The sequence below is a fragment of the Hypanus sabinus genome, chromosome 9, assembly GCF_030144855.1.
Source record: "Hypanus sabinus isolate sHypSab1 chromosome 9, sHypSab1.hap1, whole genome shotgun sequence".
Lineage (NCBI taxonomy): Eukaryota > Metazoa > Chordata > Chondrichthyes > Myliobatiformes > Dasyatidae > Hypanus > Hypanus sabinus.
The window spans coordinates 51080953-51108394 of record NC_082714.1 but is presented as its reverse complement, the minus strand read 5'-3'; the positions used below and the strand labels follow the sequence as shown (position 1 = coordinate 51108394).

Below are 27442 nucleotides of genomic sequence, written 5' to 3'. Positions count from 1 at the left end.
AATATTTATCACTCAGTCTACATTTCCAAAATAAATTATCTAGTCATTATCACACTGTCTATGACAATAAATTCATTGCCGTGCTTCATATGTTGCAATGAATGCACATCAATTAGTTCTGAAATATTCTGGAAGTGACATTGAAGGTGCAAGTACTATATTTGACTAGAAATATCAAAATATCTGTTAAAAATGGAATACTCAAGTCTTAAATTACCTTACTGATGGCATTAGAAAGTAACAACAACTCCATGTTTAGAAACTACTCTAAATATTGAAACAACAGGTTGCACTGTTTTGCTTCAGTTATGGAGAGGAATCCAGAAATTTACACAAATTGCAAATCAAACAGCAGCAGAATAAAGATAATTTTAATTGCATTTGTTAGAAATATGCAGCATTCCCTTGCTTTAACGTTCAAAGAAAATGCCAGAGTTTTTGTTTTACATACTGCTCTATTCAAAGAGTTAAAGCAATTTAGGTAGTTTAACCTTTTTTATTTAGTCTTCATTATTGGAAGATACGTAGAAGCATGAATACCTATAAAAAGTATCCACCCCCCCCCCCCACAAACACACAAAGTTTTCATGTTTTATTGTTTTAGAACACTAAATCACAATGGATTTAATTTAGGTTTTTTTTGACACTGAGCAACAGGAAAAGATTCTTTGTGTCAAAGTGAAAACAGATCTCTACAAAGTGATCTAAATTAATTACAAATATAAAACACAAAATAATTGATTGCTTAAGTATTCACCCCCTTCAAGTCATTTAGTAGATGCACATTTGGCAACAATCACAGCCTTGAGTGTGTGGATAGGTGACTATCTGCTTTGCACTTCTGGGAACTGCCACTTTTCTCCATTCTTCTTTACAAAATTGCTCAAGTTTTGTCAGATTGCATGGGGATCATGAGTGAACAGCCCTTTTCAAGTCCAGCCATAAATTCTCAATTAGATTGAGGTCTGGACTCTGACTTGGCCACTGGAGGACACTGATTTTTTTTTGTTTTTAAGCCACTCCTGTTTAGCTTTGGCTTTATGCTTGGGGTCATTGTCTTGCTGGAAAACAAATCTCCAAAGTCGCAGCTCTCTCACAGACTGCATTAAGTTTTCCTCTTAAGATTTCCCTGCATTCATTTTACCCGCTACCTTCACAAGCCTTCCAGGGCTTGCTGCAGTGAATCACCCCCACAGTATAATACAGACACCACCATGCTTCACAGTAGGGATGACGTGTTTTTAATGATGTGCTGTGTTTTGGCTTATGCCAAACATAGCGTATGGTCTGATAGCCAAAAGGCTCAATTTTGTTTTAATCAGACCTTCTTCAAGCTGACTTCAGAGTCTCCTACATGCCTTCCGGCAAACTCTAGTTGAGATTTCATGTTTTTTTAAAATAGTGGCTTTCTCTTTGCCACTCTCCCATGAAGCTGTGACTGGTGAAGTCTCTCCTATCCCAGCCAACGAGGCACATAACTCCTCCGGAGTTGTCATAGGTCTCTTGGTGTCCTCCCTCACTAGATCCCTTCTCACATGATCACTCAGTTTTTGAGGACAGCTTGCTCTAGGCAGATTTACAGCTGTGCCACATTTTTCCCAGTTCTTGATGATTGACTTAACTGTACACTAAGGGGTATTCAGTGACTTGGAAATTTTCTTGTATCCATCTCCTGACTTGTGCTTTTCAGTAACCTTTTTTGCTGAATTGCTTGGAGTGTTCTTTTGTCCTCATGGTGTAGTTTTTGCCAGGATACTGACTCACTGGCAGTTGGACTTTTCCAGATATAGGCGTATCTTTAGTGCAATCAATTGAAACACCTTGACTGCACACAGGTCTCCAAAAACAGATCTCCATTTAACAAATTACGTGACTTCTAAAACCATTTGGCTGCACTAGTGATGATTTGGTGTGTCATATTAAAGAGGGTGGTGGGGTGAATACTTATGCAATCAACTATTTTGTGTTTTATATATTATTAATTTCTATCACTTTGTAAAGATGTTTTCACTTTGACATGATTCTTTTTATGTTGATCAGTGACAAAATGCCAAATTAAATCCACTGTGATTCATTGTTGTAAAACAATAAAACTTCCAAAGGCATGAATACTTTTTATAGGTACTGTAGTGCTTAAAAATTAGCTCTCCAAAGGTTGAATTCTTCTTACACAGTTTCAAGAGTCAAGAATGACCTAGCTTCACATCCGTTTTGTGAACTTTTTGGTGGTTAAAAAGATTATTTCACCCACAAATGGGTGAGGTAGTGCTTGACAAGGTGTGGGTTCTTTGGGGTGCTGTACTCTTGTACATGACCTCTATGTGTGCACACACTAGAGGCGAGGTGCTCAGTGCCTTCTCCAAGTGCTCCTCCTTCATTTTCAGTGCCATGTGCCAAGAATTTCCATATGAGTGAGGACATCACACGTTTGGAGTATTTAAGAATGTCCTTGAAGCATTTGTTCTGAATTTACGTGACAAAGCTCAACATTGGTTTACTTATTCTACCAAAAGAATTTCGCTGACAGCTTTGGCTGTATTTTTCAATTGTTTTAAGGTAACTGCTGCATGTTATTTGTGTCCTTGAAGATTAGAGGGCAGATATTGCTGCTGTCAGTGTTCCATACCTTTGGCACTGGGTGTAAGATATTGTCCTTCAATACTTTTTTCCTCAGTTTGCAGAAGGCTATACTGACACAACATAGGCAGTGATTAATTTTGTCAATATCATCCACGTTTGCCAAGACATGGGTTCCAAGATGTGGAGAGTGATTCACATTTTTATAGGATCTTATTATGAACTTAACTGGTCCCAGTATTTGGCAGTAATCACAAGTTGGTCTCCTTTCTGCACATTTAGCATACAGTCCATCCTCTTGTACACTTGCCTGAAAGAACCAACAATGACTTGGAGTTGGGTGCAGAGCATTGATATACATATGTCTGTGTGCTGTAAGTCATTGTCTATTTCAATGGAAGTTTATTAAAGGTAAAGTGAAGCAATATTGAGAAGAAGGTAGTTGCAATGACATGGATTTATTTGAGCAAAATTTGCAGAGGGATTTGAACCTAAGTAGATCCACTGATTAGAATTATAATTCACATGCCATTGGGCAATATAGAATGGTAACAATGGTAAGAAATTTCCATTTTTCAATTTGTTTGACAGTTTTGAAACTTTTAAGAGGTTGTATGTCATGCAGTCATAAAGTCTCAGCAGTACAGAAAGAACTTGCTTATGCCAATTAAGCTGCTAATCCCATTTCCATCTAAATATTTCCTACTCATTTACCTCTCCAATGTCTTCTAATGTAACTGTGCTCTGGCTGACCATACTGGGTAGAAATCTCCAGCACAATTAGCACTATGAAAATCATAATAAACACTGCTGCTGCTGGATATCTAAAACAAAAACAGAAAATACTGGAATCACTCAGCAGTTGTGGACACAGAATTAACAGAACCAACCAACTTCTCGGACTCATGTCATTAATTTTTTTCCTCAACACTGCCTGACCGCCTCAAAATTTTCAGCATTTTCTGTTTTTATTTACAATTAGGATGTAATTGTAAATGTTCATTCATTTTGATAGAGGTCATAAGAATATTTCTAACTGAAGGCAAGGAATCTGTAAAAAATTATTTATGCAGCAAACACCAACACCCCGATTTAACCGTAACCTCATCACGGGACAATTGATAATGACCAACTAACCTACCTGGCACATCTTTGGACTGTGGGAGGAAAACAGACCACCCAGGGAAAGCCAATGTATTCCATGGAGAGGATGTACAGATCCTTTAGAGGTTACTGGGACTGAACTCCAATGCCCTGATCTGTAATAGTGTTGTGTTAATCGCTACGTGACCGTGGTGCGTATTTAAAGCCTATTCAGTGATTTTTTTGGTACTACAATTTTAGGTAGAGCACATTCACAATTAAGTGTAAATTTTAGATATTGTTTTAATATCTGTAACTTCGAGGCAGTGGTATGATTAATAAATTGGGATATCAACAGAAGGCTTAGAAAATAGTGAAGTAAAGCATCTATTCAATTCCATTCATCAAAATCATTGGAACTGATGACAGAAAGACAATGAGAATATGGTAGACAAGGGAATGATGGAAAGAAACCAGGCAGTCTCTGTTCCAAAGAGCTCTAAACTTTGATAACGTTGAATCTCAAGTCTCAGATAACATTACACACAGTCCTCGCTTATAAAGTAATCAAACTGTGTGAAGTCCAAATAAGGTTAGAAAAATAAAGCACGGTATAGAGGGATTTCAAATGAATGATGATAATTTCAAGTTTGAGAAACTGCTGGTCTGATTAGGCAGAAGAATAATAGATGAATGTGAATTAATATGTACAGTTGCACGAAAAAGTTTGAGTTCCTTGCAATTACCTGGTTTTCTGCATTAATTACTCATAAAATGTGGTCTGATCTTCATCTAAGTCACATAATAGACAAACACAATCAGCCTAAAAATAATAACACAGAAACAATTGTACTTTTCATCAATAATGAGAACACCATTTAAACAATCACAGTCTAGGTTCAAAAAAACTATGTGAACTTCTGGGGTAATGTCTTCTGCAAAAGCTATTCGGAGTCAAGTGTTCCGATCAATGAGCTGAGATTGGAGGTGTGGGTTATAGAGGTGCCCTGCCCTATAAAAAACACACACAAAGTTACTGACAGAGCCTGCTCTTCTCCAGAAAGATCTGCTTACATGCACCATGCCTCGATCAAAACAACTTTCAAAGGACCCTAGAAGAATTGTAGAGATGCATGAAGCAGGAAAAGGCTACAAAAGCATTTCCGAAGACCTGAGTGTTCATCTGTCCACAGTAAGATAAATTGTCTACAAATGATGGAAACAGTACTGTTGCTACTCTCCCTAGGAGTGGACATCCTGCAAATATCACACCAAGAGCACAGTGTGCAATGCTGAAGGGTGTAATAAAAGAACCCAAGGATAACAGCAAAAGACCTGCAGAAATCTCTAACTTGCTAAAGTCTCTGTTCATGTGTCTACTGTAAGAAAAACATTGAACAAGAATGGTGTTCGTGGAAGACCTTGGAGGAAAACACTGCTCTCCAAAAAAACATTGCTGCATGTCTCAAGTTTGTAAAAGATCACCTGGATGTTGCACAACACTTCTGGGACAATGCTCTGTGGACAAAAGTTGAACTTCTTGGCAGAAATGCACATTGCTATATTTGGAGGAAAAAGGGCACTGCACACCAAGAGCAAAACCTCATACCAACAGTGAAGCATTGTTGAAGGAGCATCTTGATTTGGAGCTGCTTTGCTGTCTCAGGGCCTGGGCAGCTTGCAATCATTGAAGGAACAATGATTTCAAAATTGTATCATGACATTTTACAAGAGGATGTCAGGATAGCAGTCCATCACCTGAGGCTTAATAAAAGTTGGATGATGCAACAAGACAATGATCTGAAACGCAAGAGTAAATAAATACCAGAACAGTTTAAAAGGAAGAAAATTTGTGTTTTGGAATGGCCAAATCAGAGTCCAGACATTAACTCAATTGAGATGCTGCGGCATGACCTGAAGAGGGCTGTTTTTGCAAGGTATTCCAGAAATATCAATGAACTAAACAGTTTTGTATGGAAGAATGGTCTAAAATTCCTCCTTGCCATTGTGCAAGTCTGATCAGCAGCCACAGGAAACTTCTGGTGGAGGTTATTCCTGCTAAAGGAGGTTCTACCAGTTATTAAATACAAGGGTTCACATACTTTTCCAAGCCTGGACTGTGACTGATTAAAGAATGTGTTCAATCAAGATATGAAAAGTCAATTGTGTGTGTATTATTAGTTTAGGCAGATTGTGCTTCTCTATTATTGTGACTTAGATGAAGATCAGACCACATTGTATGAGTAATTGATGTAGAAAACCAGATGACTGCACAGGGTTCACAAACGTTTTCTTGCCTCTGTAGGTAGTCATATCTTGGAAGAGCACAAGACAACAAAGAATACAAGGAGGGTACAAGAAAGCATTGTAATTTTCAAGTTTAGAAATAAGAGAAGAATTTGAATCTGAGCAGTAAACGAACATGAGGCAGGGCAGGAATGAACAATATTACCGAGATGAAAGCTTATTTATCCTCAAGAACTCATAGCCAGGGAAAAGAGTTTGTCATTGAAGACAAAGCCAAAGGATTTGGTCTTCCTATTAGTCAACTGTAGTAACTTTTTTTTATTAGAGCTCAATCACTACCAGGCATACAAGAAGCATCATAACAATTAACAGGTAGCAACAATGTCGAGAGTTGGCAGAGACAAAGAAATACTGAGCAGTTAAGAAATTCAGGAGACAACCTCCACCCCACCCCAAGAGCATCTTGCATGCAATTCTAAATATTGATGGGGAAATGGGATTCCTCTGGGGAATGCAACCAAAGCCAAAATCACAGTTCCATTTGGGGTAGTGTTTCCATTTATGGGTGCTGCAATTTAGCAGAGATGGAAAAGATTTGGAGAGGGTACAGGAAGATTTACCCAGATGATCCCAAAGATGAGGGACTTGAATTATCTGAATAGATTAGAAAAGTTGGAGTTATTTTCTCTCAAATGGTGGAAATTGAGGGAATGTGAATGTGATTGAGATTATTGCAAATCATGAAGTGCATAGCCAGAGTGGAGGTGTCAAGAATGAGTGGACATCAAATAAAGATGACTAACAATAGAACCAAAGTGATGTTCGGGCCTTCCTGACGAAGTCTTGGCCTGAAATGTCGACTGTACTTCTTCCCATAGATGCTGCCTGGCCTGCTGTGTTCCACCAGCATTTTGTGCGTGTTGCTTAAAGAAAATCATATATTGGTTGGGGTAGTAGTGCAGACAGACTGAATTGCAGCATTGAAAATAAAAGATGGATAAATATCTGAAAAGAAAGAATTCTGAGAGTTATGGAAACAAGTGTGGATGTGGAATGGCTGGTAGGATCTTACTTCGAGCTGGTGCAAACCTAACAGGCAGAATGGGTTCTTTCCCTGTTAGAAATATTCTGAGATTTTGAAAAAAGGCTGTATTAAAAGGAATGACATGCTCTCAGGAAAATTGCACATATTTCCTCATAACCATGCAGTTGCCATCACTGACAGTTAATATAAGACTTATTAAACGAACATGTGGATGATCAATAAGAATCATGAACAAAAACTATTAACTGTAACCTCAAGAACAGCCATTGCAAATCCATATGTTACTCTACATTTCTGCAAGTATGACATTATGCATTATGATATCTAATACACCTGTAGTGTATGGCAAAATATGTTGACCTACAAAGTGGTCAATTGTCAGTAAAACATTAAATAAACAGTGTTGAACTTCTTTGAAGTCATCAGAGCAGTGGCCAGGATACACATGGCAAACAACTTTCTTGACTAAGTCCAAATCCAAAAAATTTTCTGTAGAATATTCAACAATTGGTAATATGGCAAAATAATTTTAAATAAACTTACTAATTCTAAATTATTCATCTGCTTAGTTATTTTCAATGTTGACTAACAAACAGGATTGAAATTTCACCAAATACTGGATATCAACTTTGGCTCACAGAACGTATTCTTAATTAGAAGGGAGTAGTCCAAGGGCCACTGAAAATCTTGAGCAGCTAAGTTAGGCTGACAGACGGTACTGAGGATTTATTCTGGAAGCCTTTTACATGAGAGATGACACTAGTCTTGTCTGCTCTTTAAGGTGATCACAAAAGATCCCATGGAACTATTTTTTAAAACTGAGAACTTATTTGTGGTCAAATAAAGAATCAGTATTTCTTGACAATTAAAAAAGATTAACGGTTTGTTCACAGTCCTACAAATGTGTCTAAATAAGAACTGAAAATACCAGAAATACTCAGGGAGCATCCTTTGAAAGAGAAAAAAAATGGTTTATGTTTCCAGTGGGTGACCTTTCTGTATCACTGACCTGGGTCTTCAATTCTGTTTCTTTCCACACAGATACTTCCTGACATGCTGAATATGTCCGTCTTTGATCACAAAAAATGGACGCTTTGATCCAACACATGCACATTGACTAACGTGCCAATATATTCCCAGTATTTTCTAATTTTACTGCAGATTTTTAGCATCTATAGTTTTCTTCTTGCAAATCAGTAACTTTTCTTCCTGAATTTATTGCTGCACTCTAATTTTCACTGCCAAATCCCACCTTTTGGTTTAGAACACAACAAGCACATACATTATCTGAGTTCTTGGCTGTTTATATTGATGTCATATAACAGGTAAGGCCACACTGAGAGAGAGACACACACAATCTTTCAGCACTGCTCTCTACTTATTTCTTTTTACTAGAAGTCAGGCTTACAGCAATTGTGAACTGATGTTCAGCCACCAAAACAACAGCAATCAGAAGATCCAATCTCAAAAATGCCATTTTCTTAGTTTTTCATCGCCTGTTTGCTGCAGATCCTGTCTTGAGCTCAACAGTCACTAGTAACATCCACTGTAGACATAGAAATCATGAACTGTACACCATTAGATGTCAGCAAATCAATGCACTACAAAAAAGCACCCAAATAACTCCAGGTCACACCACATCTACCAAATCACAACATTCTCAGAATAATGTGAAAAAGTGCCACAGAAACAAACATCATTCTTGTTAAATACAAAGTTTTGATTATATCAAAAATTACTAACCCCAAATTTTGCATATCCAAAATTGAAGGCTCACAAATTTTCAAATAAACTCGTATCAATGAGGGTCAAACCATGGTTTACCTCTTGGGCAAAGACTCTTTCCCCAAAAAGCTTGTTAGTGTAACTTGGCTCAAATCTAAAAGGTAAGGGACTGCGATGCTCTAAATCTGCTTTAAAGATCTGGCGTTCTGTGCAAAGATAAATTTAGATGCAATGAAATTCTTCAGGTTTAATTATCCTACTATATTCGTAGATGAAAAATGGATGATTCATCTAGGTATGGTCTGAAAGTGTCATGGAGAAATTTAAAAACTATTTTTTAAAGGAACTACTGTAGGCCTGGAGAGCACACCAAAGTGGGCCCACTGAACAAATTGATGTATTGGCTCTTTTTGATGTATTGGTACTAGCATCATATAGGCTTGGACCTACAACTTTTAATATTTACTGATTAAAGCATCAATCAATCTTTGCTGTTTCCTTGAGATTTCATCTCAATTCAGATATATATTATTCAGAATCACTGTAAGTTCAGTATCTTAGGAGTTCTATGAGGAACCAAATTGATGTACCGAGAATGAGTAAAGAATGTTTACTCAATATGCAAACAAAGGAATGCCTGAACTAGAGTTCTTTGAAGTAGGAAATCATCTTGATACCAAAATGTACTGCAAATTAAGATGTGTAACTGTTTAAGCAAGAGCTACAAAGTACAATCAATGGCCTTCATAATAGGCTATATGCTCCCATTTTAACATTCAGCATACTATAAAGTACCAGAAAATGGTAAATTTGTAATTAAAGGGCTGCCACAGCAAGCCATCTCTATACAATAACTTCTTTCATCACAATTTCAGAACAGTCCACTTTCACACTGCCTGCTGTTCCAAGAAAGGGGAGGGCAGAAGATAACAATGCAGTTACTTGGGAAATGCTGGTCAATATTTATTTCTTGACAATTTGAATGACATCTTCATGCTCCATTATGTGATTCAGTCCCACTCTTTGAGGGCTGTACTTTGTACTTGTACCCTGGAATCAAACAAAAAGTGTATCATTGAATGATGTAAAAAAATCACAAAGTCTATAAACTTCACAGAAGATTATTTAACTTAACTTATTGAAAAAATCTACAGAGTAATTCCACCTATTTGCCTTAATCCATAACCATGAAGCTCAAAGTTCTTGAAATATTCGAGAATTTTTAAATGTGATAAGGTTTCTCCTCTGTTCCAAAGAAAATAACCTCAGCCCATCCAACATTTTCTTGTAACCAGAATTTTTACAAAAACTTTGGCATCAGCCCACTCTGCCACAAAGCACTGATTAATAAATTCCTACACCCAAAACTTGGCTTTTTGTTTCTTAGTAGTCTTCCTCTTTCCATCATTAACCTCCTGTTCCATGTAATTTTAAAATGTCTTTGATTTTCCTTCCTATTATTTTCATGTTCTCCCTTTGCTTTCTTAATTTCAGTTTAATTTTACCACTGCATTCTCTAGAGCTGTAAGAACTGATGACCAACATAAAGTAGTATTCATTGCCTTAGCTCACTCTATCTACACTTTATTATCCAGGGGTTTCACATCTGATAGTTCAAGACATTTTTTGGGAACATTTTATCCTGAAGCCCTCAACTTTCCTTCTTGAATGCTTCTCATTACTCTCACTACTTTATCTTCCAAAGGTGCTTCCTGTCCATTTTTCTTAAGTTACTTTTCGGTCTAGTAAAATTGGCTTCCCCAATTTAGAGGTATCATTTTTATTTTACCTTTGTGTTTCACATAACAATGTAATGTATAAATGAATGATCAGTTCCATCAAACTCTTTCTAGTTTCATTATCACAGGTTTAAAAGTAAAGCTGTGTAGACGCTGGAAATTTGAAATGAAAACAAAATTGCTGAAATCATTCAGCAGTAAGGCAGCGTCTAAAAAGACAGAAAGAGTGACATTTCCAAGCTGATGACCTTTCATCAGAACAAGAAAAATAATAGTCATAGAGCACTACAGCACAGAAACAGGCCTTTCTGCCCACACAGTCCGTGCCAACCTGTTTACCTCCGTAGTCCCATCTACCTGCACCAGGACTATATCCCTCCAGACCCCTCTCATCCATGTAACCTATACAAACTTTTCTTAAATGTTGCAACTGAACCCACATTCACCAATTCCGCTGGCAGTCTGTTCCCCACTCCCACCACCTTCTGAGTGAAGAAGCTCTTCAGGTCCCCCTTAAATACTTGATAAAATAATCTGAGACAACGGCATAGGAATTCTCTCTAATTCAATGTAACCCGAGCCTTGAAGTGGTGGCATACAGGATTTGTGCAAGGGCATGGGGAACCCCTAAGGTCACTACCACAATCTCAAAGAAAACATGTGATTTTCCTAAGACCTTCTGGGAAACAAAATGTTGCTGTATGATCATACACAATGGTTCAGAGATATAGTGAGCAATGGGAATGTACCCTGAATACAGAGAGTTCAGATTATCACCACCTGGGAACCCCTCCCCAAGAGCAGAAGATCTACCTGGGAGTTGGATGGCAAAAACATCCCTGAAGGTTCAAAGCATCTCACAAAATGTGGCTTAGGTTGTGACAGAATATCAAGTTTAAACTTAAAATTGGGGCTGACCTTCACACTCTAATAGAGGCCTGCTCCAGCATCACAGCCTTTCACCTTGCTGTTACTATATTGAGACTAACATACCAAAACTTCAAGTCTTTCAAGTAAATCACTAAAAATGTGCTTGGTGGAAGGGAAGAAACGAAGATACTAGGTGACGCATCTCGTGCTTGCTTGAGTAGATGTCGTGAGAAAGGAATAGATGTTGGAGATGATGGAGGAGAGGACCAGGATGTTGCAGAAAATACAAAAGCCTTTACAATACTGAAATAAAAAACATAGATAGGTTTATGGTGTAATACAGGAAGTGGCAAAAAGATGCATGATAACAATCCACTGAAAGTGTACGTAGACTTGCAAGATGGACAGCAAAGATAATGGAAACCACATCCATGTTTCTGATAGGGAGGGCAAGTCCAGGAAATGGTAAAGTTGTGCTCAAGAGACTTACTAACTAAAGTAGATGGAATACTCTGATGACAAAATAAAGGGGTAGAGATTTCATAGGTAGTTGTTATCAGAGTAAATCCAACAGAGATGGAAAGTAAAGAATAACATTATTGGGAAAGGTTGATGGGATAATAGTGTTATGAATGTATCACAGCTCTGAGGGGCCGAAGGGTGTGGGGTAGCCCCCTCCTTTGTGAGAATCGCAAGATCACTATTGATTTGGGTCAGGAGACCCAGGAAATGAGAGAGAGAGACATGTGGAATGTCTCGTTCCCCGGCGATATAAAGCAACGGGACACGGCCATTGTCTCTTGAAGACGATCTTGTGTATTGCAATACTGTGCTACGTGGAAGCCCTCAGGCAAAGTGGGCTGGTTGAGGCAGGGATTGCATCACCCCCAACTTGATTGACATCTGAGACCCTGTGAGTCAGGATAAAAGGGGGTCTGTGGGAACAGCCCCTCAGACGCACCAGAAGAAATGCTAGCGATCCCGTAATAGCGGAAGCCATCGGAGGAGGCCACGTGCGTTCGGTTACATTTGCTCGGAACCGGTGGCTTTTACCACGGAAAAACGGCTTTTAGCTAACAACGGGGAAACCAACTTCCCACGACTCGAAGGATTGGCATCATAAAAGAACTGGGCAAGTTTAACCCGTCTCTCTCTCAACCCCTAAACGCTGCAGCTTGAACGAAATAACAGTGACTTTTATATTTCCACCGGACAATACATTAACCCCTAGACAACAATAGAGCTATTTCTTATTATTATTATACCCGCGCTTTTAGATTTAGTATTGACGACGTATATTACCTGTATGATTGCATTGATCTTATTTTTGTGTCTCTTTATCAATAAATACTGTTAAAAATAGTACCATCAGACTTCAAAGGACCTCTCTATCTTTGCTGGTAAGTGACCCAGTTACGGGGTTCGTAACAATAGTAATTAAGGTGGCCATGCAAATCAGCTGGCTAAGTGGAATACTTAGGACCCAAGCAATTCACAATTTCAACATAGAATACCATTATACATACCCAGACGAGAGCATACTTGAACTGGCTTGCTAAGGTTCTATGAATTCGATGGCACTGCAAGATACAATCAAGGACAATATAGTTACTATTGTACATACTGTTATGTTTACAACACTAATTACATATCATGCTAATTACTTACATCTATTCCCAAGTTAAAAACCATGCATACATATCAAAACAGCAAATCATAGCAAGCCAGAAACCGCTTTAGTCTACAACTATTACATAAAATGAAAAACTGAAATTAGGATCATTATTAATGTAGTTCATCTTTTGTTTTCCAGATATCTAATAGGATATATACACACTCCTCCCTGTGCCTTCTGGCGCATTGGGTGGCAATCTTACTATTTTTTTGTCTTTTTTTTTTAACAGGGTCGAGTTGCTAGCTCGACACTCAATCCAGCACAGATGGAGAGCGTGCAAGGAGCTGTCCATATCTGCACCCGGGACCACTCGCCTCAAAGTCCAGTGCTGATGCCACTACACAACTGGCCGGCTGTCTAATTGAATGATGCACTTCTTTTATGTCACATGAATACTGCTGAAATCTTGTAATCATTTCAAGTGATAAATTCATAGAAAATGGCATGAGATTTCTAATTTGTCAGTTTAACTCCTTTATTCGCACTCTCATCCCTGAAGGATATGATGATTTCAAGCAATATTCTATGGCTTGAGGACATAATCCAGGCAGATATTTCAATGAAGTACCGAGAGAGTACTGTACTATCAGAAATATTATCTTCTTGATGAAATCCTAAATATTTGCCTTTCTACATGAATGCAAAACCTTTGTGTGACACAAAAGGAAGAAGATGCTCTCTGTGTTCCGGATACTAGGTTCCTTTAGCCAACACCTCCAAAAGAAAGACCATTAATCTGAATAATATTTGTTTTATGCAAATTATCTGCTGTGGAACATTGCAGCAGTAATATATATTCAAAATTCAAGCTTCAAGATTGTTTATTGTCATTCTTTAGTGCATAATTGTAAAGGAGAGCAAAATGATTGTTCTCCAGATCTGATGCTGTATAAAAAAAACTCAAGCATAAAGAACACAACAAACAAAAATTTAAAACAATATAAAAGCAATCCTATAAAACACAATGTACAAGAAACATATACACAGACCAACTGTATGAAGGTAAAGTGATGCTAGGTGATGTGTATGTAATGCTAGTGGGGTGGGTTAATGGGTGAAGGTATTGATCAGTCTAATGGTTTGGGGAAGTAACTGAATCTAGAGGTCCAAGCATAGAAGCCATATAACCTCTTCCCTAATGGGAGTGGGACAGAAAGTCCATAAGCAGGAGTGGGTGAGATATTGCTGACATTTTTCTGTATGCAAATTGCAAAGTGGAATGCAAACGTTTGGGTACACCTGGTCAAAATTTCTGTTACTGTGAATAACTAAGCGAGTAAAAGATGACCTGATTTCCAAAAGGCATAAAATTAAAGATGACACATTTCTTTAATATTTTAAGCAAGATTACTTTTTTATTTCCATCTTTTACCGTTTCAAAAGAACAAAAAAGGAAAAGGGCCTGAAGCAAAAGTTTGGACACCCTGCATGGTCAATACTTAGATTTTCGCCCATTCTTCCTTGCAAAAGACTTCTAGTTCTGTGAGATTCTTGGGCCATCTTGTATGCACTGCTCTTTTGAGGTCTAGCCACAGATTTTTGATTTTTAGGTTGGGGGACTGTGAGGGCCATGGCAAAACCTTCGGCTTGCGCCTCTTGAGGTAGCCCATTGTGGATTTTGAGGCGTGTTTAGGATCATTATCCTGTTGTAGAGGCCATCCTCTTTTCATCTTCGGCTTTTTTTTTTACAGACTGTGTGGTGCTTGCTTCCAGAATTTGCTGGTATTTAATTGAATTCATTCTTCCCTCTACCAATGAAATGATCCCCGTGCCACTGGCTGCAACACAAGCCCAAAGCATGATCGATCCACCCCTTGGCTTAACAGTTAGAGAGATGTTTTTGTGAAATTCTACACCCTTTTTTCTCCAAACATACCTTTGCTCATTGCAGCCAAAAAGTTCTATTTTAACTTCATCAGTCCAGAGGACTTGTTTCCAAAATGCATCAGGCATGTTCCTCTGCAAACCTGACACTGAATTTTGTGGTGAGGATGCAGGAAAGGTTTTCTTCTGATGACTCTCCCATGAAGGTCATTTTTGTGCAGGTGTCACTGCACAGTAGAACAGTGCACCACCACTCCACTTCTGCTAAATCTTCCTGAAGTCTTTTGCAATCAAATGGGGGTTTTAATTTACCTTTCTAGCAATCCTACAAGTAGTTCTCTTGTAAAGTTTTCTTGGTTTTCCAGACCTCAACTTGATCTCTACCGTTCCTGTTAACTGCCATTTCTTAATTACATTACAAACTGAGGAAATGGCTGCCTGAGAACACTTTGCTATCTTCTTATAGCCTTCTCCTGCTTTGTGGGCATCATTTATTTTAATATTCAAAGTGCTAAGCAGCTGCTTAGAGGAGCCCATGGCTGCTGATTGTTGGGACAAGGTTTGAGGAGTCAGGGTATCTATAAAGCTTTGAAATTTGCATCACCTGGCCTTTCCTAACAATGACTGTGAACAAGCCATAGCCCTAACAAGCTGATTAAGGTCTGAGACCAAGGTAAAAGTTATCTGAGAGCTCAAATCTCTTGGGGTGCCTGAACTTTTGCATGGTGCTCCTTTCTTTTTCACTCCAGAATTGTACAAAACAACAACAATACACTAGTCTTGATTAAAATATTGAAAAAAATGTTTCATCTTTAACTTTATGACTTTTGGAGATCAGTTCATCTTCTACTCACTTAACTATTCACAGCAACAGAAATTTTGACCGGGGTGCCCAAACTTTTGCATGCTACTGTATATCCTTGACAATGGCTAGACTAGTGCCATTGATGTGTTGGGCAATTTTAACTACCTGCTGAAGAGCCCTCCTATCCACCGCAACGTAGTTTCTGTACTATACAATGATGCAGCATGTTAGGATACTCTCTATTTTGCATCTATTGAAGGTCATGAGCACTGGTTTAAGTTTTCTGGACTGTGAACGATGTGTTCTGGGACCATGACTAGTGCGAAACATGCACTCCCAGAAGTTTGAAACTGCTTGCAGTTTCCACTGCTGTGCTGTCGATGTAAGCAGAGTGGGTTTTCCTGAAATCAATAATCATCTCCTTTGCCTTGATGACATTGAAGGAGGAGTTATTTGCCTCACATACACCAGGCCATAAGTTCTTCCATCTTCTCATCATTGTTTGCAATGAGCCCCACCACTCTAGTGTCATCAGCGAACTTGACAATGTGATTACTCAGGTGTTTGGCTGTGCAGATGTGTGCGAGCAGAGTAAAAGTAATGCATTGTAAGGAAATACTTTGGGCATCCTGACATTGTGAAAGATTCTATAAAATTCTATGTTAGATTGTCAACAACTAATCAGTATTATTATTGTATTATTTCACCTAAAGTGTTGTAGAAGGTGAACTTGAAAAGCTGAGTCATCTTTCAACATGTCATTTCAAATTTTATCTTCATTCTTGCAATTTGCCAATACTGAGATTCTTAACCTTGGGATTGCTTTCCACAATATTATCAATTACATTACTATATCATACAAAGAATGAACAGTGAAAGAAATAGCAGGGTTTGTGAAAGGTATCTGTTGTAAAAGCATATCTATCTATTGAAAAAATGGCAAGTCCTGAAGCTTGTTTTATGACTGCTTATAGATTAAAACCCATTTTTTTTCAGAAATACAGAGGAAACTGTGACAATAGCAAATATTTAGACAAAAAAGAAATATTATATAGAGAGGCAATGTGCTCGGTGTTTCAGAAAGAAGGAGTTTTTTTCTTACCACATGTTCAACTGAAGCTGATCTTCTCATAATAATTGCACCTGAAAAATCTGGCCGTTCTGTCAAAATAAAATAATGCATTATAAATATGTACACATAAATTTAAACTACAAGGTTAATCAGTACTGAATATTCTCCTACCTCCTCTCCTCTTTGTGTAGATGCAGATTAACGCAAGGTAGTCCCAAAGCGTGTCAAGCAGATAATCTAAATTGAGCTTCATCTCACAGCTAGAAAGAACATATTAGACATTAGACATCTGACTGAAGCCAGAAGAGGCTGAAATTATGTTCAAGTATTCCCACCAGCTCAGGATCTAAGAACACAGCCAGGGACACCATAAGGCCAGATCTTTCTGCGGGTTCACTTTGATGGACTGATCTTATGTAACTAATTGGGTTTAGGTGCATTTTGCCATTTACCCTTTTTCTTGCCTGTTAAAACAATAGGGATTGCTTGTCCTTAACTTGTACAGAATGGATCACCTCCTGTCAGCCCAACCATATGCCATTTCCAATGTCATTATCCCCTACCTCACCCCTAATGCCATTCAGCATTCCCAAAGGACCCTAGCGCATTAAAAGAATGCTCACTAATCATAGCTCTAGTGGTTGGGTAGTGTCGATAGTTTATGATTACAGAAGAATAAAGAATATGACGAAGAAACATTTCACAAGTTCTTGCAAAAACCCAGTGAGACTCATCGTACTCAGTGGTGTAAAAGCAAAAAATGAAAATGTTTTCTGACATAAAAAAGAAAATGCTGGAAATATTCAGCAGGACAAGTGTCTGTAAGAAGACAGAGCATATCCATATTTGGATTTCCAGCATTCCTGCTTTTACTCCAGATTCACTGTGGTGCTGTGGTGCTCATTTAGGTTATTTAATGTGTTTTACTTCTGTTAAACCTCACTGTACACAATTAAAATGAAAACTAATTTAACAGCGCTTCAGTTTATGCCTACCTAATGACAACGCTGTGTGGTTGTCTGGCCAAACGGTCTACCTCTTCCATGGAGATCTGATCAATTTTGTTATATACCTGTTTAACAAAATGAGAACAAATCAGTAATGCTCCATATATTATAATCAAAAACATGAAAACATGTTAAAACTCAAGGCCAATTAATAACATTAATGATCTCAAGTGAAATCTGTATCTTTTCAATGTATTATTCCATGAGACAGTCTAGAATATTAATAATTATAAATTATTGATTACTTTCTCTAAATGCAAAGACTGTAATAATCTTACAGGGTGGGCATCGAGTATTTATGTTTATCTTTAAACATAAAGAAACTGATCATCTTAACAACATTCCCTCAGAACTATTATAACCAATCTTTCAAATAAGTTATGCTGTTTCCTTTCATGACAGCAGCAACATCTGTTCTGACCAACAGATAGAGAACATCCCTGGTATCTTAGATGCAAGATTAAATTGTGCACTGAAAAAGTGGTCAACATAGATTACACCAACTACATTTACAACATGAAGAACTTATGCCAGACCTCTGCTCACTATCTGATGGTATTCAGAGGCACTTGGACATTTATACCTTAAGTTAATATATATGCACAGGATGCAATCTAAAGAAAAATGACATGTTGACTTTTATTGCAAAGAATGCAAGAGTAATTTCTTAATTTAGACTGGGTTCTGGCAAGAAACAAATGCAGCATTATTTTGGTCTCCTTTTCTCATAAAAGATTTAACTTCCTTAGAAGCAGTGCAATAAAATTTATTAGGGCAATTCTTAAACATACAAAGACATAAGGATCCTGTGAAGAAAGAATGGGTCTATAATTTCTGCAGTTTAGAACAGCAAGATTAATATAATTGAAATGCTGAAGAATCTAAAGGGAATTAGGCATGTAGATACGAAAAGACTGTTTCCGTCAGCTGCATGTCAAGAAGTTTGTGAGGCGGTAGGCAAACTACATATTTTTCAGAATAAGGGACTGGATAGTTAGAATGGAGGTCAGGAAGAATTCCTTTATTTTTTGGAATTCTTAACCCTGAACCCTGTGAATGCTCAATATATTCAAGGCTCAGTTCAACAGATTTGTAGAATCCAGGAGAAAAAGGGGAAATGGGGATTGGGAAGGCAAGTGGAGTCAAAATGGATCAACCACTATCTTCTATTGGACAATCAAGACATCTATTGCTTGTGCTCTTTACCTCTATTCCATCTATTCTCATCTTTACAGATATGCAAAGGCACATATTCCACATCAGAAGGCAAATGGGGTATATTAATTCTTCAAATAAAATGTTTATTTTCACATCACCTTCCTCATCCAATGGTTAAAACGTAACACTCTGCTTAAACACTACAGTATAAAGAGACTTAGAATTTAACTTACATAAAGACATGGCATGTGAACACGGTTTCCAACGATTACATCTATAAATTCATCTGGACTTGCATCTTCCCTGAAAAGAACCTCTGCATTGAAAATTTCTGGGATGGAAAATATTAAGGACCAAATAAACTTCTTAAATTTCATTGGAACTGAAGCCAATTAGCACTAATCCTGCTCAAATCTGACTTAAGTTACTTAGGTATAAATTGGGGTCTCACTTTGGTTGGAACCAAAAGAGAGTATGAGCAATAGAACTGCTCACCAATATTTGCTCCGCCTACTCTTGTGGAACAGGAATAGTGTGATTTATTGACCATAATTCTATGACTTTCTCCCCTGTTATTCCTTCTTTCATTCCTCTCAAAGGTTTAACTCTCCAAACATGCTCTGAAACCCAAAGGAAGTGGCTCTATGTCTTTACAAGTAATTTGTATTTATTTCACACTTAATTGAACTGTGGTCAATTTGATATGACGTTCCCCTGTAAACAGTTCAGACAACACATTAACAAACACTTAACAATTATAATCTTAAATGAATCGAATTCCAGATAATTTGTTTTCAAGCAGATTAAAACAATAGCTTGCAAATTCATTCAGAACCTCCAAGGTTGGATGAAAAACATAAAGGAAATGTCATATTGCTGCAATAAATTAGTTAGTATTTGATGTGTGTTTTGGGGAGAAGGGCATGGATTTCTAGAAAACAAACAGAATGAAATTTCAAGATCAATTATGATGAATGACTACTCATTAACAATAGCACATGGACTCCCCTGATATCCACCCCTCCTCCTATGCAACTTAAAATATGCTTGCTTTCTCATATTTTCTGCTCTGATAAAAACTCATTAACATGAAACATTGACTTTGTTTCTCTCTTCACAAGTACTACTTCACTGCTGAGCTTTGCCAGTGTATTTTCTTTGTATTTCAGACTAGACAATGGGGTGACCCATTGGGGCACCCTTAAAGAGAAGGGTAGTGCAGTCTGATGTGACCAGAATGAGCATTAAATTTTCCTGAGTGCTATTGGTATCGCTTTGCTTTGGAAATTGAAGACGAAAACCTCAGTTCATTAAAGAAGAACAACGCGTAGCAAGGCAAATATAGCTCCTCCTCGTTTAAAGGACACTTTTGATGGCATCAGTTCTGGTTGATCTGCCACCCTTGCGCCTCTCGTCGTCATTCTGGAGACATGCAGCCCTCTCATCCCCGGCACTTCATCTCTTCTGCTGTTTATTGTTTGTCTCTGATCCTGGAGATGTGCATTTCTCAGCTCCTTTGTCTCTTCCTCGCTCCTCCTCCTGTGCCAGTTGTTGTCATTCTGGAGATGTGCATGCCTCTCCTCCTCTGTCTCTTCTTCTCTCATCTCTTTTTGTCCTGAATCTTTGACCCTGGAGTTGTGTGGCCCTGGCCTCATCCGATTCTTGTTCTCTCCCTCTCCTTGCCGCTCCCGACAACGTTTGGTGTCATCTCTTGACCATAATGTCCCCCTTCTCTTTCCATGTGGCATAATTAGGCTGACCATATTTTGTTTTACCCTAATGATAGATAGGAGGCCCCATGTGCCACCTAGGCACAAAGGGTTCAGACGACGACAAATGCTGGATAGAAGATACGAAGCAGTAACACAAAAGCCTCCAGGATGCTGATTATTCTTGGTCATGTGGTTGGCACTTTCCTAAATGGACGTGATATAGTCACCGCTGTCATTTGACTGCAGCAAAGGGTTTGAAGGGTGTCTCAAAATATAAGATTACAATAAGATTTAATGATCTCTTATTGATGGGTGGCAGTTAGATCCGTCCCAATCCTGCACACGCTGATGGCGATATGTGACCACTCAGAATAGAACTGCCCTGCCTTTTTGCTCCAGCTGGTGCCTCTGCTGAGGGTGGCCGTGCGCATGTGTCGTGGTGTCGTGTTGCGGTTTCCATCATTGCTGACATCAGCTCTCGGGTGAAAGCGGGGCTGTTGATTTTGGCGAGTGAGCAATTTTATACAAATATATAACACTGAACTTTGTCTGCATTCTGTAAATTAACGCATTTTAAGTTGATTTAGCCAAAATAGTGTAATGCACCGTTTGTGCTAATTGGAGGTCACAAACAGAGCATGAGAGTTTCAGTATTATATAGATAGATTTCCAGCATCTATAACTTCTGCATTCCAATCTTTCCCTTTCTCTGGACTCTTAAACACCTCCTTCACCAGCATGTCCCATTGGCTCAGTGGTCCTCAAACCAAATCTCTGGCTCCTGAAACTTCCTTAATACATCCAGATTCATTTTGCTGAGAATGCTTTCAGCCACAATTCTATTTTCTTTTTTGAGTCAATCTCTATTAATTCTTCTTGTACCTGGAAAATACCACGGGGTAATTTTTCCACATTAAAGCATTATGTGATGGGATGGTGGTATGCTTAGTATATTGCTGCTTAGTATATTGGTGGTGGTGAGGATACTCTCAAGATCTGTCAGCACAACAAAGGATACTGTATTCATGCAAGATGAGCTGTACTAGCTTTTCAGAGCATTGAGTCAATGTTACTGTTGAATTGAAAGAGATCCCACCAGCTTTCTTGGGCTGAAAAAGAAATATATGAAGCTAAGTGTAAAAGTTTAGACACATAACCTGACAGCAAATAATTAAAACAGTTTAAGTAAAAAATATTTTTTTGGCTAAATTGATTAAGAACACTATTAGAACGTTGCTGACCTGGGGTCAATTCTGTCACTGTCGGTAAGGAGTTTGTACATCCTCCCTGTGAGTGAGTTTCCTCCGACTTTACAGATATACAGTTAGTAAGTTTGTTGGTCAGAGGGATGTAATTGGGCAACATGGGTTCATTGGGCTGGAAGGGCTTGTTACTGTGCTGGATCTCTAAATAAACAAATAAACCAGTAAATTCAACACAACACTACAGAGCCAATCCAGTTAGCAAGCTTGTTTCATCCCCAATAAAACTAATCAAAGGGCCTTGGGAAGAAGGAGAGGTTAGGCAGGTCGGCATTTTATTCCTCAGAATGTAGGCAACTGAGAGGTGACGTTATAGAGGTGTATAAAAACAGGAAGGGCATAGGCAGGGTGAATGCAGAGTCTTTTTCTCAGGAAAAGGGAACCAAACACTAGAGAGCATAGGCTTAAGATGAGAGGGAAAAGATTTAAAAACAGCCCGAGCAGCAACTTCTTCACATGGAGAATGGTGTGTATATGGAACAAGCTGCCAAAGAAATTAACTGAGACAGATACAACAAAATTTAAAAGACATTTGGATAACTACACAGTTAGGAGAGGTTTAGATGGATGTGTTGCTGCGTTATTACTAGATGACTTTATGACTCAACAACATTGACTGTACACTGATGTGGAAAGCACATGAAGATTTTTAAACTCTCCATATCTCAATATATATTTTTTAATTTCACTTGTTCCCTGAAAAAAGGAAGTGACCAATTAGGAAGAGTTTGCACAATTCGTTGCCTAGCTTGAAGTATAAACAGTGCTACAAATTCCAAAGCCTGAGTGGTGATAGGAAAATTCAAGATTGTTTAGTCATTCAACTGAGGGTAATTGGGGAAGTTTAACGTGCTAGTGTTTAGAGCTAGCTGGTTTAACATTCCTCTACTTCCAACACACTGGGCAGCCAAAGATACATATTACGTGCATGTGACCTCACCGCTCAGGAAGCAATGGAAACTACATTTTTGCAGGTTCCTTCAGAAATCTTTGTCATTCTGATGTTTCTATCCACTGATCTACTTGACAAGAGTTACACATACTTATAACATGCAATATGGAGCCTAACAAACTGGAATGCACAGTTAAGACCCAGATGTCCACAAGGAAGATTTACAGAAATGACATTCAAGGAAAGATGTTGAGAGGAATTTTAATAAAGGTGTGCAATGTCATGAAAGGTTAAGACAAGAGTAGGGAAAAGCTCTGACCTTCAGTCAAATGCTTCAAGAACTAGGATTACAGATTTCAAGTGATGGAGAAAGCATACAGAAGTAAAAATATAATAGAACAGTGCAAGTTGAGTTGTTGGCTCATCACTATTAAGTTGGTGGAGATCAGAGTCAAATTAGGGCTCTCAGTACTATATAAGGACAGGAATTTAAGAGAAAATTATTTGTATTGTTACATGGAAAAACAAGGAAAATGGGTTGTTTTTATGAGCAGTTTAAATCATATTGATTTAGGAATGAAGTTCTAGAAATTAGATTTGAAATGCTTAATGACCTGGCAGACAGAAAGAGAGAGCATTCAGAGAAGACATGTTAGTGATGTGGTATTGAATGAAGTTCATATTTGCCTGGGGAAAGTTCAGTAAAGTAATGAAACAAGTATCACAGACTGTATATTTAATATCAAATTTATAGGGGTGAAGGAGTCAAGCAGGAGGCTATTAGTAAAATCATAGCTGGTAATGACAAAGTCATGAATATGAGTAAGGATATCCCTGTATCTGTTGTTTTTTTTCTAACTGTGTTGGACAAATTGGAACACTAACACCATGCAAACACAAGATCAGGAAGCACAAATTACATCAATCTTCTGAAACCCTTAAATACATAATCTAATAATTCCCGATTACATTTCTATACATTGATTTATTGGTTGCTAGTCATACAGCACAGAAACAAACCCTTCAACCTACCACTTTGATGTTGTCCATCAAGTACCAATTATACTATTCTCATTTGGCAGTGGTTAGGCCTTAGCCTTCAATGCCTTGCAATTTTTGTGCTCAGCCAGATACTTTTTAAATGTGTAAGAATATCTGGCTTCAAACACCTTCTCAAGCAGTGTGCAATCAACAGCTAAGCGTTAACATCTGCAGATTCCTTCTAGCTTCTTTACTCCTCAGCTTTAGCCAATGTCCTAAGTCTGTGGAATTGTTCTGTTGTTGTTGATGGAACTGGGAATTTGATGTGCAGTTGGTCAAGGTTCGTTTAGATTTTGCTCTTTCTTCAGATTGATAGCTTGGTGAAGCCTAAGTTGCTTTAGGTTTCAGGTTTTGCCCTGCAGTCAGGCAATATACATTACTCCCTCCATATAACAAAATAGTGACTTTTGTACAGTCACTCTAGGTGCACTATTGCTTCAGGCTTGTCACTCACTAAAACTTTTCACCTCCCTATACAAACCTGATACTTTTTCATGTTCAGGCTAAACTTTCTGCATCACATTATCAAACCCCTCCACTTAAAAATGCACTGTTTCAAGTTATTCTCAAAGAAGCAATAAAATGCTAAGGAAATTTCATTTCTTCATTGCTGCAATATCACAAGAATAAAAACTATGTATTTAAAATTTACACTTAACACATTAAAAGAAGCCAAAACATTTACAGAAAGGTTGGAAACAGAAAATGTAGATTATGTAATCTAAATTCAAAAATTTCAGAACATTCAAAAATGTAAACAACTGCTGTAACAGAATTTATAAGAATAAAATATTTATAGGATTTAAAATTCAACACACAAAGTGAAGAGACTGAGTTCACCAATGGTAAATCAGTTCTGGAAAAAGCAAATCTACATGCCATACCTTGAAATAAATATTGGGTTTAGGTTTGTTTAATCGGATTCCAACAGACTCCAGCTCTCTTACCAGTAAATTCCTAATGTGAAAATAGGAAGTAGTAAAGTTATAAATTTCACTCATAACATTCACAGTTGGAGCACACACCCACATCCCTCCCCCCACCCTATCTTCAGGAAGGACTATCTGGAAATTCAGTTACGGTTGCATGAAAATGGCCTCCAGCAGCTATATGCAACTACTAAACTTCATTACAAGTTTTAAACTTCAGCTCAGGTTAAGCAAAAGCACATGCACCTTGAGAACCAAATTTGAGTTGGTTAATTGTTAAAATACAACTACAGACTGTGTCAATAAATAGTGATGAAAATAAAACTGTTGTTAAACCATCCATGATTTAAACCTTACATATTAAAAAGAAAATATTCAATACCCACTTTGTGTTCTTCAACAATCCAAACAACTGTCAATTGGCTGGAGTGTTCATGGACATTTGCTTTGACAATCTGCAATATGTAACTGCTTCAAGCAGGCTTCCATCATACCAGTGGCCAAGAAAGATGTGGTAATCTGCCTGAATTACTGTTGCCCAGCAGCACTTACGTAGCCTGTGATGAAGTGCTTTGAGAGGTTGGTCATAAAACATATCAACTCCTGCCTGAGTAGTGACTTGGGTCTGCTCCAATTTGCCTACCGGCACAACAGGTCAACAACAGATGCCATTTCAATGACTCTTCATTCAGTTCTGGAACGTCTGGACAATGAAGATGCATATATCAGGATGCTCTTCATTGACTACAGCTCAGTATAAAACACTATTATTCTCTCAAATCACTAAGCTCCAAAACCTAAGCCACAATACCTCTCTGTGCAACTGGATCCTCAATTTTCTCACTTGTAGACCCCAGTCAGTTTGGATTGGTAACAACATCTCCTCCACAATCACCATCAGCACAGGTGCACCATAAGGCTGTATGCTTAGCCCCCTGTTCTGCATATATATATATTTATGATCGTGTGGCTAAGTACAGCTCCAATGCAATATTTAGTTTGCTGATAATACCACTATTGTTGGCAGAATAAAAGGTGGTAATGATTCGGCATATAGGAGGGAGATGGAGAATCTAGCTGAATGGTATCTTAACAACCACCTCCCACTCAACGTCAGCAAAACCAAAGAGCTGATTATTGACTACAGGAGGAAGAAGTCGGAGGTCCATGAGCCAGTCCTCATTAGAATATCGAAGGTAGAGAAAGTCAGTAACTTTAAATTTCTTGGCGTTATCATATCAGAGAATCTGTTCGTGGGACCAGAATGCAAGTAACATCACAAAGAAGGCACAACAGCACCTCTACTTTCTTAGAAGTTTGCGTAGTTTCAGCATGTCATCTAAAACTCTAAACTTCTTCTATCAGATGCATGGTGGAGAGTATCCTGACCGGGTGCAGCATGTCCTGGTATAGAAACACCAATATCCAGGAACAGAAGAGTCTACAAAAGTGGTGGATTCAACCCAGTCCATCACAGGCAAAACCCTCCCATCACTGCACACATTCACAGACAGCGCTGCTACAAGGACCCCCACTATCCAGATCATGCTCTCTTCCTATTACTACCACCGGACAGGAGGTACAGGAGCCTTTGGCCCCACACCTCCAGATTCAGGAAAAAGCTCCTGAACCAGCATGGAGAACTTTACTGGGGGGTGGAGTTTCAAGATGGCGACGTAAACATCTGCCTTTTAGGCGCTCTTCACTTTTCTAACTATAATCACCCTTTAATCAAATCTTTTCGAATTTAATCAAATGAGTTGATATTTTCGATTGACTTTTTTTTCTCTTAAAACTACATTTGATCTAACTTTGCCGAACTTAAAATGGCTACAAGTAAGAAATCGTCTAAGGAGCCTTTATCTATCGATGCAATTTCTAATCTTCTGGACACTAAACTTGCAAGTTTGGATAGCAAGCTGGAAAGTAAAATGGCAAGTTTGGAAGACAAGCTGGAAAGTAAAATGGCAAGTTTGGAAAACACGTTTACCACGAAAATGTCTGAACTTGAAGGAGCTGTTAAATCGCTTGATACTAAGTTTCAGTCGCAGGCAACGGATATTCAGCGGCATGAAGATAAGTTGGAGACTCTTGAAAAATTAATTGTTGAAAAAGCATGTATACTTGAGGAGTTGGATAAGAAGGTACAATCGACTCTTAAAGTTGTAAATCAGCATAAGTTTAAAATTACTGATCTCGAAAATCGATCTCGCAGACAGAATTTGCGTATTATCGGGTTTTCCGAAAAAGTTGAGTCCGGTGATTTAACTGAATTTTTCTCTAAATTACTGTGGGAAATTTTCGGTGCTGAAGGTTTGCAATCGAAACCTGTTATTGACCGCGCTCACAGAGTTGCGAGGTTTTCGTCTATGACTGATAAACCACGAGCGGTGATTGTTCGCCTTCATTATCCTCGTGATAAAGAGCTTTTAATTCGATTAGCTCGTAAAAAAGGTATGATTTCTTACAATAACTTCCAATTTCAAATTGTTGAGGATTATTCTTATGAGGTTATGAGAGCCAGAATCGCTTTTAAACCAGTGATGGCAGAGATTCACTTGACTGGACTTAAACAAGCTTTAATGTATCCAGCGAAGCTTAGAATTGTGCTGGACGACAACAGTCAACGATTTTTCAACACTCCGGAAGAAGCGAAGAAATTTGTTGAAGAATTTCGATCTTCTACTGCAACTTGAACTATGTATTATGTGGAAGATTTTTCGGAGAGAGGATATGTTTCTATTTTAAGTTTTAACCTATGAAGCTGGGTTATAACTTT

The 27442-nt window shown here is 38.1% G+C and overlaps 1 protein-coding gene across 2 annotated transcripts in view; it reads right to left on the bottom strand.

Annotated features, from left to right (window-relative positions):
- Positions 1-242: 242 nt before the first annotated feature.
- The window catches only part of drg2 (developmentally regulated GTP binding protein 2), a 50912-nt gene continuing 23712 nt past the window's right edge, over positions 243-27442 (bottom strand). Inside the window, exons 6-14 of one of the 2 annotated variants that reach the window (XM_059979670.1) lie at positions 24619-24691; positions 21558-21648; positions 19061-19158; positions 17658-17734; positions 16834-16922; positions 16693-16751; positions 12813-12866; positions 9620-9727; positions 243-3401 (exon numbers count right to left, since the gene is read on the bottom strand). In XM_059979670.1, the coding sequence (XP_059835653.1) occupies positions 9641-9727; positions 12813-12866; positions 16693-16751; positions 16834-16922; positions 17658-17734; positions 19061-19158; positions 21558-21648; positions 24619-24691 (628 nt within the window). In that variant the 3' untranslated portion in view covers positions 243-3401; positions 9620-9640. Of the gene's footprint in view, positions 3402-6210; positions 9728-12812; positions 12867-16692; positions 16752-16833; positions 16923-17657; positions 17735-19060; positions 19159-21557; positions 21649-24618; positions 24692-27442 lie in introns of those variants that run through there. The other variant, XM_059979669.1, reaches the window with a different exon arrangement.